The sequence below is a fragment of the Ambystoma mexicanum genome, chromosome 8 (assembly GCF_040938575.1).
Source record: "Ambystoma mexicanum isolate Mex_15411 chromosome 8, UKY_AmexF1_1, whole genome shotgun sequence".
Lineage (NCBI taxonomy): Eukaryota > Metazoa > Chordata > Amphibia > Caudata > Ambystomatidae > Ambystoma > Ambystoma mexicanum.
In genome coordinates this window covers 1,102,630,445-1,102,647,282 of record NC_090929.1, presented here as the reverse complement: position 1 = coordinate 1,102,647,282, position 16,838 = coordinate 1,102,630,445, and the positions used below count along the sequence as shown (strand labels likewise).

General features: G+C 45.2%; 1 protein-coding gene across 6 annotated transcripts in view; it reads right to left on the bottom strand.

Annotated features, from left to right (window-relative positions):
• CROCC (ciliary rootlet coiled-coil, rootletin) overlaps nt 1–16,838 on the bottom strand; it is a 644,212-nt gene that overhangs the window by 75,585 nt on the left and 551,789 nt on the right. For all 6 annotated transcript variants that reach the window (XM_069611116.1, XM_069611117.1, XM_069611118.1 and 3 more), the window contains 2 exons: nt 13,244–13,468; nt 10,876–11,025 (listed from right to left, as the gene is read on the bottom strand). In XM_069611116.1, the coding sequence (XP_069467217.1) occupies nt 10,876–11,025; nt 13,244–13,468 (375 nt within the window). The remainder of the gene's footprint in view (nt 1–10,875; nt 11,026–13,243; nt 13,469–16,838) is intronic.

The following is a 16,838-nucleotide window of genomic DNA, read 5'->3' as shown; positions in this document are numbered from 1 at the left end:
TTGAGGGTGGGGGTAAATCATGAGTTAAGGTGGGCTTGTGGTTTAGCTTTATGCAATTTCAGAGGCGCTAGAGCATCAATGGCTTGAGTCAGGGTTGAATTATAGAGGTCAACGAAAACAGATGGATCTGTGTTGGTCATTGGGAAGTTGAGGATGGTTTTTGTTCCAAGTTAGGGCCTGTGGTGGTAAGGCCGGTGGCTGGTTAAGGGTCGCGCTGGACTGTAGACCGACAGAGATAAAGTGGTGATCAGTCCAGATACACGGTGAGTTGGTAAGAATCTTAATCTCGCAGTCAAGGTCACTAATCCAATCAAGGATTCTGCCTTGATTATGGGTTGGTTTGGTGATGTGATGTGTAAAGCCTAGTTCTGTTATAGAAGAGGCAATGGTGGCAGCTGTACTATCCTTCGCATCTAAGAAGCCTAAATTAAAGTCACCAAGGAGTAGGATTTGTGAGTTGGGTTTGGTATTAGTGGAGAGAAGTTGTATTAGGTCTTCCTCAAAGGTAAGGATGGGGCCTGGAGGCCTATATATAAGGTGGCTTTTTAAGGTACGTGATTTTGAGAGTGGAAGTTTCAAGGAGAGTAATTCTGCTGATGGAAAAAGGCTAGATGGCAATGCTCTTAATTTTAAGTGAATCTTAGAGATGACCGCAACTCGTCCCCCTTTGGAGGTTTCTCTGTCAAGTCTCATAATGGTGTAATTGTCAGAGATGTCTAAGGAAAGGGTTGGGCCTGCTGCAGAATGTAACCAAGTTTCCGTTATGGCCAGGAAGTCAAGCTGGTTGGTGGTGATAAGGTTGACGATATCTAAGGCATGTGCTGTTAGAGATCTGGCATTTATAAGGCCTCCTTTAATAGGCATGTTAGGATTATCTATTGTATTTCAGGGTGCCAATCTATTAGAAGAACATGAATTTGGTTTGTTATTGACAGCGGAGGTGGTCATGGATATTTCCTTAGTGATGGTAGTAGGCGAACTTTTAGGTAGAGCTTTAGCGTTAGACAAGGATACTCGTTTGAATCTAGAGCCAAGTCTCCGATTCCGAGTAGTAAGCAGGCAAAGAATGTTTGGCGTTGGTTTGGTAGCATACCTGCAGATCCACTGGATCAGTGTAAGGTCACTCGAGGTGATGGTAGGAGTAGCGGTGTTAGAGAAAGGTGTATATAACTGTGGTAAGCAAGCTGGTAAGAAGCGAGACAGTGTTATCGAGTTATAGTGAGGTAGTACCTTGGACATGGATAAGGTGCTAGTGCTCTGTGTAGACAGTGAGTCAGGGTCAAGAAGAGGCTGCATGTAGTGCAGTTGATAGTGCAGGCAGGTCTTGCTGATATCAATATAGTTAGGACAATTGATATGGCCAGAGTTACAGGCAATTGCGATAGTCTATAGTCAGATAAGGTGGTCTAATATCTAGGCATGACTAGTATGTAGGGGAAATAGCAATAGACTAATAGGGTTGAGGTATGGCTGATGCAACAGTAAGTCAGCTAGTGGCAGGTATATGTATTAGGCTTAGAGGTCCGGAGGGTAGCTGGTGACTGATCTAACCTCCAAGTGTATATGGCTAGCAGACAAGACTAACTGTGAGTCGTTAGTCCAACTCCCATTCAATGGGAGGACAAGTAGTAGTCAGGTAGGCCGTTCTATATTGGGTGAACATGCATCACCATGTCACAAAAGAGCAGGCACAAGAAAGGGATACAATCAGGTGATTTGCGCGATCGCCTTATTGTCACAGACATCAGGTTATATGCATAAAAAAATACAATAATAATGCAGAGGAAATACTTAGATAATATTGCAGGAAACACAAGTATGTGCTAATATAGGCAGTGCACATTTGAACATAGAGGTAGGTGTCGTTACACGATACAGCATCACATGGAAATAGGTGAAGAGGGTGATACTACGAGCCGTTCGTGAATAGGGCTAATAAGTCTCGCATGAAGAGGTAAGTGAGGCACGGAAATGCTAGTAAGGCATGTACCAGTAATAAGAGGTGTTTACTGGCGTTAATAGTATCCGTTGTGACCGTGATACAAAAGAATTAGCGGTCAGGTAGAAAGTATCAGGCCATATGTAGTGGTAGACAACAGGTGTATGAGGGGAGAGTATATTTGATCATACGTCACGAGCGAGCAAGGACGAGAGGCCGAATAATCAGTCGTCTAGTAGTACGGGTAGAGTCATCGGGTACTTGAGCAATTAACATTAGTCATGCTCCTGCGAAGTGTACGCTTAGACTCAGGGGCCTCTTGAAATAGGCCCCGACATCGAGGGGGATAATGTGGACTGGGGGGACCCCCTTCTGGATCCTATGCGTTTCGACACCCATATCAATACCCTTTTGCTTCAGAGTCACCGGCATCAGTGGATCTCGCACACCCTAACACATCACAACAACTAGAGTTCTTCTCAACCCCTATAGTATTCCCCCCATGATTCTGTGAAAAAAGCTCAGCCCACTGAACAGCTTTGGTTGTTTTTCTATCTGCGTAACGCATAAAGTGTGCGTCTTTTCAGGAACCACATTGACCATACTCAATTGGGATCACGACTCAGTCATCTTGCTTGTATCACTTTCCTACAATGGGGCTTCAGGCATTCCCACCTCTACCCCTCCCTGCATCCTCGTGGCACACTTGTATAGGGAGAAAAAAGCCTCTGAAAGATTGAGATTCTCAAGATATTTTCTGGAAACCGAATTTCCCCCCCTATTTTTTTTTTTAAAAGGGTGTTGTTTATCACCCCCTCCTCTTCCTTGTTTTTGACTACGTAATGAGTAGGAGGGGCCTAATGTTACATTTTGCAAATCAAAAAATCTTAAAGACATGATTAGTCCATCACACGTTATGTATAATCCTAAAATGATTCCCTCTAAACCTACGCAATGGCTTCAACAACCTTTATATGGTAACTACAAATGTGGCAACTGCCATCAGTGCAGATATTCGGAGAATGCAAAAAGAAATATTGAATTTTCAAAAGGACATACAAGACAGATTCTGCAACTGATAAATTGCAACAGTAAAAATGTGGTATATGGAATCAAATGTGTTTGTGGCAAGAAATATAAAGGAAGCACCATAAGACTCCTCAAAGTTAGAATTGGAGAACACATTAGGGCTATTACAAATCAGCATCTCAAATCACCTTTGGTATTTCATTTTCTGAAACATCACAAGCCTGAACAAATTTGTGATATATGGTTTTTTGGAATTGAAATATTTGAAATGGCCCCAAGAGGAGGCAATGTGGAAAAACTGATGAGGCAAAAAGTAGCCTACTGGATATGTACTATGGACACATGCCACACGGGTCTTAATTCAGACATAGAACTTTACAATTTTCTTTGAATAATATGATATGACCAAGATGTTTTAATATATGAATGAAAAATAACACAGGATTATTTTGGGAACAAACAAAAAATATTGTCAAAACATAATGTATGTACAAAGGTGTATATGTATGTCTAGAAAGGGCAGGAAACTGTTAGAATTAGGTGCACTAGAATACTAAGACTGTGTATGCCAATTATGGACAACTTTTTGAGTGTATATGCAACATTAGACTACAACAAGAAACAGGAAGTCGAATATTTGATTATCTGCACCAATAGGTGAAGATCAAAAATCGCATTGCGAGAATAAAATTAATGATAATTTAGATCCAAGTATAAGGCCTTCGACATCCCGAACAACTTAATTAGTATAATCCCCCAAAATAAACCGTAAAATGTGCTATACTTTAGTTATAAGTGACAACAACAAAAAACTGTCAAAATTGCTATTTGAAACAATTATCGTAAAGATAAGACGGCACAACCCAATAGGAATTGCTATAACAATGTATTATTGTGTTAATTATTTTTGATACGTAAGGTAACGAGTAAATAAGACATTTCCCAATTCAAAATGGCCGGCAAGGTGATGACGCAAACGTGTGTACATCTGCGTCATCATGTAAATATAAATAGCAGCCATTTTTGGTGTGCCGCAGCAATCGTACCGTGAGCACAACAAATGGGACTAAAACAGAATTTTTTCAAACCAACATTCAAGTAAGAAAATATTAAAATATGGGAATGCTATGCAATTGGCACAAACAAATGTCTAAACTTATAATGCAAACCACTTAAAATTGAAGAAAAGGAGATGTAGAAATTCACTCATGTCCCCCCACTTGTATTATAGGTAATCTAAACACAACTTATGAAGTGGAATTGTAACAGGAAAAATGTTGGTATATTTAACTCAAAACAAGCTACACAAGCTTTTAACTACAAGGAAGGAAAATAAATAACAGACAAGTGAGTAAGCACAGAGTCATTTCAACTGCCCGTTTAAGTATTGGCTACAATATGCTGATATACACCATTTCTCTCACAGGTTACTTGCACCAAATCAAAGCTATTCATCACCAATAAGGTTCAAATAATGAATATGCCCCAAAACTGAAACAGCACAGAAAACCTGATGAACCATCAAAATTGGAGACAGGGAAACACGTGTTGCGGGGATTGAATGAAAGTATATAAACTTGGATTGTAATTGTAAAATGTAATTCAATTCAACTAGGAATTAATTGAATGAACGTAATTCAATTTAATTGGACAAGGTTTCATATATATATGAGAATGATGAAGAATGATGATACAAATAAAATTCATCTTGAATAAACAATATAATTTCAGCATTTCATTATTAAGGAACAGTTTTTTTTGGTGTAACAAAGAAGAATCCATCAGTGTACTAGATCATTCAATTAGCGTTCTGGACAGCCTCAGAACATAGTGCATCCAAATCTGCTGCCGAAAAAAACTCACAAAACAACCAGTTTAAAGAAAACAATGGGACTCACCAGTTGCTGCTTAAGGCTGTCATTTCAGATACCTTCTACAATAGCCCTCTCCCTACCTTTCTCACTAGGAATACTACTCGCCACTGGGGAAATCACTATGACTGGGCTCTGTGGAGCCTCCCTCAACTGCCAGGTAGGGTCTACCAATAAGGTAGGGTTTATTATTCAATAAATCCTGTTCTTTCGCCAGGTATTTACAATAGCCCTTAACCTCCTCAACTCCCAGCTTCAATTCACTTAGCTGTAAAGTATGTACTTCCGACTCAACTTTAATGTTCTCATACAAGGAGGCAAAGGAACGGAGGAGCATCTTTAAGGCAGAGATCTCCGGAGCGGTTATTCTCACCTGCTCGTCAAGTTCCCTCAGTGTATAGTGTAGACCCTGAGAGGTTTGGTGTGAGCTTTGAATCAGAATGCCACCTTCCTCCACCACTCTGTCTATTATACTGGTTTCATGTTCAGTGAGGAACATTAATCCTGGGTCACCCTCAAGCGGGGCATCCATATCCACCCGATCTAAACCCTCAGGCGCAATTGTTCCTGGGCTTTCTTGAATGTCCAAGAGCTCCAATGCAATTACACTCTGATCTTTAATAAAGTTACTTACCCCATCCGTCCGTGTCTTTCTACGACCCACCGGTCTGATGTCCATACTCGTTCCCAGCCTGGTCCCGTTTTCCTCAGCCACCATTTTTTTGCTTCGCTATAGCCTCCCCAATGTCAAATGTAGATGCTAATTTGGGCACATTCCCCTTCATCTAGACTTTACTCAGAAGGCGGTTAGAGACATTAGTTTCCTGATCCCAACGACCAACTGGTGCACTGCCAAAATCCGACAGGAAACTCGACACTTCCCCACAACATGAATGGGTGAAATAGTCCCCAAGGTAGCACACAGTCGATTGAATTCTCTTTCAATCTCAAGCCTTCCGGCTCTACACTGCTTGTTGGTACGGCATACCTACCAAGTCCATTTACTCCATCAGATCAGAGCTCAGTGGAATTGTTTTGTGCCGTTTCCACACCGGGACCCATAATCAGCTTGCACCTTTCTCCCACCACTGAGCCCTCATGTTGCTTCCTTTCGGTCACCCTCTCTGAGTTGATAGTTATTATAGGGGAATCTAATGAAGTCAATACCTGCAATGTAGTGTCTTTTGCTGACCCATATTGGCTACTTCAACCGTATCAGGGCGTTGCACTGTACACATAATATCTGATTGCAGCTTGCTTCGTAAATTGTATTCCCTCCACCGTGTCCGTGCCTTGAATGACCGGAGGTCTGTTACAAGCGCGGATATGTCATAACAGCTAGCTGCAATGGTCCCCCTGAGCAGTACTAAAAAGTCACATGCACGTTCAAGCTTGCACGCCAGAGGGAGCAGACTACCGCACTACTGCTCGTGAAGGATAGACTACCTCTGACGGCGTAAGCGTAGCAGCACAAACACATACCAACAAATGGGACAAGGCTCACTGCGACCCTTGCCTCTCACGGCAAACCACAATAAACCACTTCCTCACTACTTCTCCGCGCTGCAGTCTGTGGTGTTCTAGCAAGTTGCTGTAGCAGTCGACTGATAGGGCTCCACCTCCAATAATGGACACAAAAGTGTTACTGCTCCCACAATAAGCCACTTCCACACCACACCACTTCTCCACCCCTGCTTTTCACCTTGAACCTCTGACTCGCACACTCTTCATTTCTTCCTGCCTACTTTTATCCACCTGCATAACAGCCCACGGACTGCTTAATAGATTAAAGAATGCCAGCTGGGTTCTATGTAACAGTGGGTGCTGTGATAGTGTTTCCCTTAAGGGACAACTCATTTTTATGAAACTAAGAGTGGGACCAGTTGTCAATCAGTTCACCGAAGTTAAATCAAGGACAGGCACCATCTTGGGCTCATCTGACTTGCAGCCAGGTTATTCGGTGCCCAGCATTGCTTTGTTTCTTGTTCCTTCTTCACCCAGAAACAATACTGCTCTTTTGCAGGCAGGGCTCTGAAAGCTCTGCTACGTGGCGCTCATTAGCAGGCAAGACACTAATTACTGTTGATTCCTGGCACTGTCAAACCATGATATATGATATGATATGGCATTTATAACGCACCTATACACAGGTGTTTCAAGGCGCGACAAGGCAAGGGAGGGGAACAGAGGAAAGACAGACAACAATCCTAATAGGCCAGGTGTCATTCAGATCGTGCAAGTGCATGGGAAGGGGAGGGTGGAGAAGTGCAGGGTGGGAAGGGGGAGAGGATAGTGCAGTACAAGGGATAAGACAAAATAACAATAGGTTAAGTACGGCCAGCAGGTGGTAAGTGCAGACAACAGGTGTCAAGTGCTGGTGGTGGGACTGTAGGTATGCAGAAACAGTCCCCAAGTGCATGGTTGCCGGGAGGGCAGTGCAGGAGTGGGACTGGCGGGGGAGGGGACCTGGGCCCAAGATCAGAGGGTGGCCAGTCAACCAGTGTAAAGTCAGTGTCAGCCAGGAAGTCAGCAAGGGAGAGGAGGAGAAAAAGCAGAAGCGAAGAGAAAGGTTTTGAGGTGCTTCCGGAACCGAAGATGATTCTCTTCAAGTTTCAGGGAGGCAGCGAGGCTGTCCCAGAGGGAGGCCCCAGCCGAAGAAAGAGATCTACCACCAACTCGTTGCTTGGAGAAGCAACTGACCCTAAGGGAGTTTGAGGCAGATGTGCGAAGAGCTCGAGGAGGAAGATATTTAGGAAGAGAGAGTTAAAGGTATTGAGGACCCAGGCCCCAGAAGGCCTTGTGGACGATGCAGAGGGTTTTGAACTTAATCCTCGCAGCCACAGGGAGCCAGTGTAGAGATTTCAGTCCTGGAGGGATACGATCCCTGGGCTTGAGGCCAAGGACAAGTCTCACAGTCCTGTTCTGGATAAGTTGCAGAGGGCGGAGAGTAGAAGCAGGCAGATTTAGATAGAGGCTGTTGCAGTAGTCCAGCCTAGAGAGAACCAGAGCTCTGGAGACAGTGAGCTTCTGGGGGAAGGAGAGGAAAGGAAGAATACCTCTGAGGAGGTGCAGCTGGTAGTGTGACTTCTTAGACACGTCAGAGATGTGAGGAGAGAAGGAGTGTGTAGAGTCTAAGATGACCCCGAGGTTTTTAGCCACACAGGTAGGAGCAGGAAGGGAGCCAAGAGACGCCGGCCAGAGAGCTACAGGAAAGGAGGGAGCAGGTGTGCCAATGAGGAGAATCTCAGTCTTACTGGCATTAAGGCAGAGGTCAATGGCGGCACATCACTCCAGGATAGTAGACAGACAGTCAGAGATGAGGGAAGTAGAGGAGGAGGCCGAGGGTAGCCAGAAAATCAGCTGGGTGTCATCCGCATAACACAAAGTTGCTGCAGAGAGCGGTGATGCAGTGGGCCAGGAGCGCCCTGAAATGGTTGAACAGCCAGGGAGAGAGGTTAGACCTCTCGGGACACCACAGGTAGAGAAAAAGCCTCGGTCTCAACACACCACGCTCTGCGAATGCCTGTGGGAGCAAGTCCATAGCCTGGCAGGACCAACATATTTGAATCCTTGCTGAGAGTTGTAAAGCATGATCTGCATAGAATTAATTCTACATTCTGCACTAATCTTCCCACAAGTCCATGGAATTCCTTCTCAAAAACTCTTCAGGCTTTCTGAATTTAAAGGTGAGACAGAACCCTTTATAATCTTCATACAGGCCACCTTCTGTAATCAGTGAGGGGTTCTGCCATGACCCTCGAGGAGGTGAAGCAAATTAGGCTAGGCATGAACTGGGGAGCCTGAGGGATTCACAGTGTACCTACTGTGGGGTCTAATTCGCAGACTGGCCCCCATGGCCTCCCCAGTCCCAACCCTTTTACTATTTTAGGGAAGAAGGATAGCTCAGGGTCAACGCATTTGCTTTGGAAGCAAGACAACACGCAACACAGTTTCTAATTCCGATCCACCGCTTACAAACCACTTGCTGGTATTAAGAGCATTAAAAATGAACAATAAAATAAAAATAAAAGTCATACAACTTTGTCAAACTAAATTCTTGGCTTTATCAGCTAGGTTCCATATTTGGCCAAACCTATTATTGTGGACACATGAATAGCTCCAAGTTGTAGCACTATCTAGGTGGTCCACAACTTTAAGAGGAGGTTATTAAATCAGACTGGTGCTTCAGTTTGATCATGTCAGGCTGGGTTTTGAGGCCAATCACGGCAACATTTACTAGGCTGCACCTTTGTGGCACAATTTATTATGAAGATGTGCGCTCTGGTCTCAGATTTTGACCACTTACACTTGATGCACCGGTGTAAGATGTCATATTAGCTTCAAACACGTATAAACTGATGGGACGAGGCTCATGGCGCCCCCTGCCTCCCACGGCAAACCACAATAAATCACTTCCACACTACTACTCTGCGCCGCAGTCTGTGGTGTTCTAGCAAGTTGCTAGCAAGGGTAAAAGCTTCCCAGTACTTGCTGCTAAACTTTGGAACTCTTTGCCCCCAGTTCTAAGAGCTGAACCGTCCTTCTGGACCTTCCCAAAAAAAAAATCAGAAAGCATGGCTCTTTGCACAGGAGTGGTAATGTATCGCCCCTCCTTGCTTATAATTGTATCTGTGGTGTCTGATGAATGGAAAGGCATAAAATAAAATTCCATTAAGGAGCACAAACATACCAAGTATAGCGAGGGAGCACAAACATACCAAGGAGTGGTGGGTTGGGAAACTCCCTCTCAAACAAGAGAATTTATTAAAATAAGAGGATACAATTATGCATTTTTCATTAGACTTTTTTGGGAAATCTTGGGTATAAATCCACAGAATCAGTTCTGTAGGATAAAATGATAAAGTCCAATGGATACCAGGTCACCCAACAGTACACAGGAGCATTCTCCAAAGCATTTTCTGGATGTCTATGCTCACAATGAATATGCGTGGACATCACCCATTAATGCCAGTACTGCCATTGGATAAATACACTTGTCAGTATTGCCAATGAAGGCATGCCCATTCTGGCTGTAATTGACCGCTTTGCCACTGTAACAACACACCTATGATGGCTGTGCCCAATAACGCCAGTACTGTAACTGTACCAATACAGTTGTATTGCGTATGCCCAATATTGTCAGTACTGTCATTGTAAAACACACGCACGCACACACGCACACACACACGCACGCACGCACGCACGCACACCCCCCCCCCCTCTCCTCAGCTCCACTCTGCTTCTTATGCCATAGAAACAGGAAGCAGAAACCAAGCAGGGAAGCTTAAAAGACTTCCCACCCTTACTCCTACCTCCAGCACCACCCACAGAAACACATGAGCAGAGCCTTAAAATTAGATGTTTCTATGGGCTGTGCCCCCATCCGCCTTCTACTGGCTACAGGGACGGAGGCCTTGCAGGCCTACACTCGGGCAGTGAGCCCAAATGAGGGTCTACAGGGTTACTGTTCCTGTAGACAATTGAAAGTCGGTCTGTCGTGCACAATGCAATGGAGCACTGTGCTTGACAGTATGAGTGACACCTGTTGAATAATGGGAGAGGCTGCACCCAAAACACCCATTATGCACCAGACCCCACTGTAGTTTGCAGCAAACTACTGAACAAGTAGCTTTAGTACTGGTTCCTACTCTTAATGTCAACAATCAGTTGAATGATGGGTATGTGGCTGGGAACGAACATAGTAATGGAGACAGGTTGTCAGTCTGCCTCATTGCTAACTCTGTTCAACCGATTTGTGTTGAGGGAGAGGGGGAATATATGACAGACGTATAATATTAACGAGAGACCATGTGAGTAGATAATGGATGTAGCTAGATTTCCGTTCCTTACAACACAGAGCGCACATTGGCTCATGTATTCTAGGGTCTTAAAAAGTGGAAAAGAAGTTAGTCTTTGGAGAGTTAGGAAGGGAAGGTTATCAATATCCTCAGTACACCCCCAAAAGCCCTGGTTGTTCCAGAAAAGGAGCCCATTATACTTCCCGGAAAACATGGAACCCTGATTTGGTTTTCTTACCTCCTGCATCTGCCGCACCTGCCCCTCCAGGTCAGCCTTCTGCAGCTCCAGCTCCGCCTGCTCTTTCTTCAGCTCTTGAATCCGGTCCTGCAGGGCACCATTCTGCTTCTTTGCCTCCATCACAGCCTGGCGGGCGGCATCCAACCGCTCCTACAAGAAGTCAAGAAATAAGTAGGGAATTTCAACGTAGTCCGCCAGGTCCAGGGACAATACTAGAGCCAGATCTTCTTGGCAGGGGCAGTTTTCTTTTCGAGGATCCAGCAAACTATTCAACATCTTGAGGTTGTCGGTGTAAGGAAAGAAAGAAATGTAATGGGGGTTTGTCGCTTATGCACAATGTTTTCGGTGCACTCTGGGCTGATTAGGTAGAGCTCAGTTCTGTGAAAAAGGGGATGGGAAAGTAAACACAACCTACAAAGGTAAACCACTGTTTCCATGCTCTGGTAACAATGAGATCCTACTGCAGCCATCGGCTCTCACGCTGGCAGAAGGCGCCAGGGGGGTGGAGGAAAGGATATAGACAGTCAGCACCACGGTGTAGTGCTTTGTAGAGGGGATTATAAGGCTGCCCTGCCAGAGCTGGGGCTTACGCTGTGGTGGGTAGAGATGCTTACCTGCACCAGCCCGTACACCTGCACTATGCAGTAGGGGTGGAGATAACAGCCCGAAATACCTGGAGGTCATACTCTGGAAGTGAACACACTTGCAGAACATTGCGTGAATACTGTGATGGCAGAGATTCTCATCAGCACTGTGTAACTGCACTCTGGAGAAGAGATATCTACCTTCCGTAACCTGTACTCTGTATCAGGTAGAGAGCAATACTTAGCTGCTCAGCACTCATTTTGTCAAAGTAAATATACCTGGCAGCATTTACCTGAATCATCCTAAAACTGAAGTTGGGGGATACTTTGTGGGTATTGTAGAAATAGTCTATAAAGTGCCGAAATACCTTGCAGAGACACTGAATGAAACAGACAATGGGACGCACAGGGTATGGGTGACTGTCAAAAGCAACTGGAATCAGGTGTTGCAAACATTTTAGAGTATTTCATAGGACTGCTGCCTGTACTGAAAAAAAACATATCTATTTTTATGTAGGAACCCTACAAAGCTAAGGCTATTACTTTTTTTTTAGATCAAAAGGATTTTGCTGGAACATAGAACACAAATTCAGCTGTCATTTTTTTTTTTAAAAGAGACTTTCCCCTGCAGCACATGGGGGACTAAACAAGCTGCGTTGAACGGGAATCTATGTTACTGATAGCCAGCGCAGACTCTTCAGGGCAGGTGTGATGTGGTCCCACCTGCCCAAATGAAAGCAGCATATGTTGATTTAGGTAGGCCCAGATACACAGAGTTTCTATAGCCAAGCCTTGATGAAAGGCCCACCCACCCACCCCTCTCCCCAGTGAGTGGAAGAAAAGATTACAATAATTTCTGTCAACATCCCAGCTGAATAAAAACTGCTTTTAATAACCACATCTTCTTGTTCCAAGAGAAACTGGCAGCAAGAAGAATTCATAGGTTGTGGACCTCTGTTTCTGGCTTGTGGAACCTGCCTAAAGATCTTGGCCAATTTTAAGAACATTCAAGTGTACCAAACATCAGTATTTCAGTTTCTAATGGATTAGATTTGAACTAATGCGGTTACATCCACCCACAGACCTCAGTCATTCAGTGCTTCCATCTGCCTTTAGCTCCAGATTCCCACTGCGAGGGAAGGAGGATATGGGTACTCTTTACATATGTGTAAAATCTCATGGAATGCCCTGTAGTTTTGTCAATGGTTGTACATGGAGACTAAATAACAAGGGGCAGAGCTCTGTGAAAAGCCACTAACAAAACCCATTGGATGTGATGCATATAGAGGAAGGGTCACTACCAGTTTCTCATCACAGATGAAAGGACTAATCCATTTCAGGGCCCCTCCTGTATTCGCACCCTAAACCGGTGGCCCCGAAAAACGGTCGAAGGTGTTGAATAAGGCCCCTCAATCTGACCAAATTACACTGCCGACACAATGGCCATCCATCACCCTTCAGACATCGTCCATCATGCATACCACCTCCCACTGTTTTTGTCCCATGACTATGGTGAGGGCCTGCCTGCACTGGACTCTGGGGTCGTGGCACTTACCTGCAGTACTTTGCACTTGTGTGCTGGGTGTCTAGATATTTGCCTACCGCTTGGCTAGAATATGAACATTTGCTTGTGGTACCCAGCGATAATGCTCAAATGCGATGACCCCTTATCTTCAATACTCTGTGGATTTGCAGGTGTGGGGCATTTGGAATCCCGATCAGCATTTTGCATTTATGCCATAGGTGCAGTGAGACTTTCATGTTCTTGCGGTTATGAGACTCACCTGCAGCACCCTGCGTTCATGCTCGCTGGCCGTCAACATCTTCTGCAGCTGCAGGGTCTTCTCATGAATCGTGGCAGAGCTGGCTTGACCGTCAGACAATGAGGCTGTTAGACTCTGCACTTTCTCCTTCAAGGACAACTCACTCTCCTCTGCCTTCGCCAAAGCCGCTGTGAGGCGGTCCACAGAGAGCTGGCGGGCACCAACCTTCATTTCTCCCTCTGTTACCTGCCAGATGGATAGAGAAGCCTTCAATGCCACACCAGTAAACCAAAACTTTCCATCTAAATGATTTCATTTTTATGGCACAATTAGCAGAATCGCTCACATTGGGACAGCAGAGAACTATGTATTGCAATGTAAAATCGGTCTACTACCTAGCAATACAAACACAGCAAGTGACAGCCTACCTTTCCAATAGGGCACAGTGTAAGCAGGCCATTGCTCATGCGATCCCTGGTGTGTTTGTCTCCTTCAAAGGTAATGGTATACTGCGATGGGTGAACTATGAGGTGCTTGTCTCTTCTAAAGGTAATGGTATCCTTGCATAGTTGAGTTTTGGGGTGGTTGACTCCGATAAATTAAAGGTGAGGTCCCATGGGGAACCTTGGAGTGGTTGCCTCCTCCAAAGGACAACACATGCTCCCAAGGGTGAGCTTCTGATTGGCTGTCTATTCCAAAGGTAATAGAATATTTCCATGTGTGAGCTCTAAAGTGGCTGTCTCGTCCATACTGTATCCGACACGCTCACGCTTTAGACCCTATATCAATAGACCATACACCACAAAAAGGAAGAAAACGGCGAGACAACTAAAGGAATGGCATGTGGCCAAAACATGTCTTTTCATAGTTTTTGGAACCAGCTTAAAATGTATGCAAGTACAATGCTCCAACATTCATCCCAGTAATCATATAAAAGTGTGTACAAGCAGAGCATAAACCAGTCAACCCCACCTTGCTTCATAAGGGTCACTTCTCTCCCCCTTCCCTTCTTTTGTAGAATAAATAGCTGTTAATGAGAGAGTCAATACATTTCTAGCTCCATGACAACCATCCCCCCTCAGGGAAAACAGCTCACACCGGTTCAGCATATGCAAACCCCATCTGACACTCCCTTGTCCACGGAAGGCCACACCTTAAGCTTTGGATAAATACTGAATGCCAGTTTTGCCATTGTTTAATTATTTAGCTATTGCACAAAGTTTGTAAGGAATGTGTTCAGAGATCCTAACTCCAGATTGTAGTGTTATGTGACCATCAACCCTACCCCCCACAGCCAAACTGCTTTTCTTTCACTGCAGCATGTTTCCCATCACCTTCCTGCAGCACCCCTTTAGGCCAAGGGTTGGGGCACGCAACTTCGCAGCCTGTACACTTAGTGAGTGGTTGCCTTTGAGTGCGAGGGGAATTTAATTTGGACCTCTGTTGATGTGCCCATGCAAGGGTAGTTTGTGATTTGTAGGAGACAGCATTGTAGACCTTTGGGAGAAACGAGCAGGCATTGTGGACCCTGCCTGGACCAACACGGTGTGCTGGCCTCAATGAGTGTTTCACTGATGGGTAAAAGTCACAGCAAGACACAGAGAATAGCACCTGACCAAGTTAGAGTGAGATTTGAGGTGTCTCTCAGCCTGACAACCAACATATCTAAAATGGGTGCCTGTGGTGCTGAAGTTTCAAGCAGCCCTTTTTCTGAACCAAGCATTCTCCATAACCTGTCGTCTGATAAACCAAAAGACTCCTTTCATAACATAGTTTTGTCAGGATGTAGTACATTAACTTCTTTTCTTTCTGGTCTGCTCGCCTGCCAGGACTAACCACTAAATGTCCCTTTCCTGCTCTACTCGCCTGGCAGGTACAAACTCCTACAACTACTATCAGTACCATGTGGTAAGGTCAGCTTCCAACTTTCCACACATTAATCTTCAATGGGAAAAGTTACATCAACAACTGTTTCATTTATTGACAATGTCTTTCACACTGATCCATTTGCCCAGAAATTGCTAATTATATTTCTCTCCCCCTGGATAATCGGCAACAAGGAGGGCTTCTATTCTGTCACCAATGGTTTCCTTTATTTGCCTCTCTTTGGCTCAGGCAATGTTTGTCACAATCTTATTCTATAAACACTCTTCCTTTCTGTAAACCACATTCACTTCATTTTAATATTATTCTCTGTTGGCCTTGGTAATGGTGGTTACAATATTCTGTTTCACTCTGCTTCTGCTTCAATTTTGTGCCCTTTTGGATTGGACAATGGTGGTTACAGTATTTCTTTTCACTCTGGCCAACTATTGTTCCCTTTTGGCTTTGACAATAGTAGATACAATGTTTCCTTTTATTCTCTTTGTTACAAAGACGGCCGCAAGATCCTCTCTGCGCCCAGGTCTAATCGTTCCAGAGGGGGTGTAGCCCTGATCTTCCCAGAGTGGATTCCTGCCTCTGTCATTCCTATGCAGGCCTACTCCTCTTTCAAATGCCTCGTCTGCAGGCTCTCTCTCTCTCCTTGCCATTCCCTTACTGTGGCTACCATCTATCGGCCACCTGGTCAGATCTCCTCCTTCCTCTCTGAATGGGCGGACCTCTCATCTTCCCTCCTGGTCTCGACCACTCAACAACTCCTTCTTGGAGACATTAACATCCACCTGGATGCTTCCTGTCCTTCCTCTGGACTCTTTTGCAACATCTGCAACTCTCTCTCACTCTCTATTCTCCCCTCTGGCCCGACTCACTCTGCAGGGCACACTCTGGATGTTCTGATCTCTACAGACCTTTCCCTTTCTATCCCTCTCACCACTCCTCTCTCCTGGAGTGATCACTTTCTCCTTTCCTCCCAGCTCACTCTCTCCATCACTCAGGCCAAGCCAACTCCAACACTGCCATCTACCTTCTCGGTTATCCGACCCATGAAGCGTGTGTCAGTTGAGGCATTCGCCGCCACTTTCTCACCCCACCTCCCCCCTCGCTGACTCGCACCCTGACACAGCCCTTTCTTTGCTCCACTCTGCTATATCCGATACTCTTGATGTTCTTGCCCCTGTCATAAGGATCCGTTTGAAGCGCAAAGCCAAGTGCAACTCCTGGTACAACTCAGACCTCGTCACCCTTAATTGCAAATGCAGGGTGGCTGAGAGGAAATGGCGCACTTCCTGTACATCCTCTGACAAACTGGCCTGCCGCCTGCTCCAAAGGCAATACCGGCTCTCTGTCCACACCAAGAAGAGAGCCCTCATCCAAGCCTGCGTCTATGCGGCATCCAACATCTCGGCCGAACTCATTAAAATGTGCAAGGAGCTGGCCAATCCTGCTGCAGTCTCTACACCATCCTGTCCCCTCCCAGGCCCTCTGCACCGCCCTGGCTTCTCATTTCATCTCTAAAATTCAGGACATCCTGGCCTCTCTCTCTTCCTTCCCCCCTCCTCCCTCTACTCAACGCTCATCCTCTGGCCCTTCTATGGCCACTTCTCCTCCCTCCTTCTCTGCCTTTCCCCTTTTCTCCCCAGGGGAGGTTTCTAGACAAGTCTGATCTATGAAAGTCTCATCAAAACAGGTTCTCACCTGTTCCTCTAAAACCATCAAGGACCACATTGACACCCTG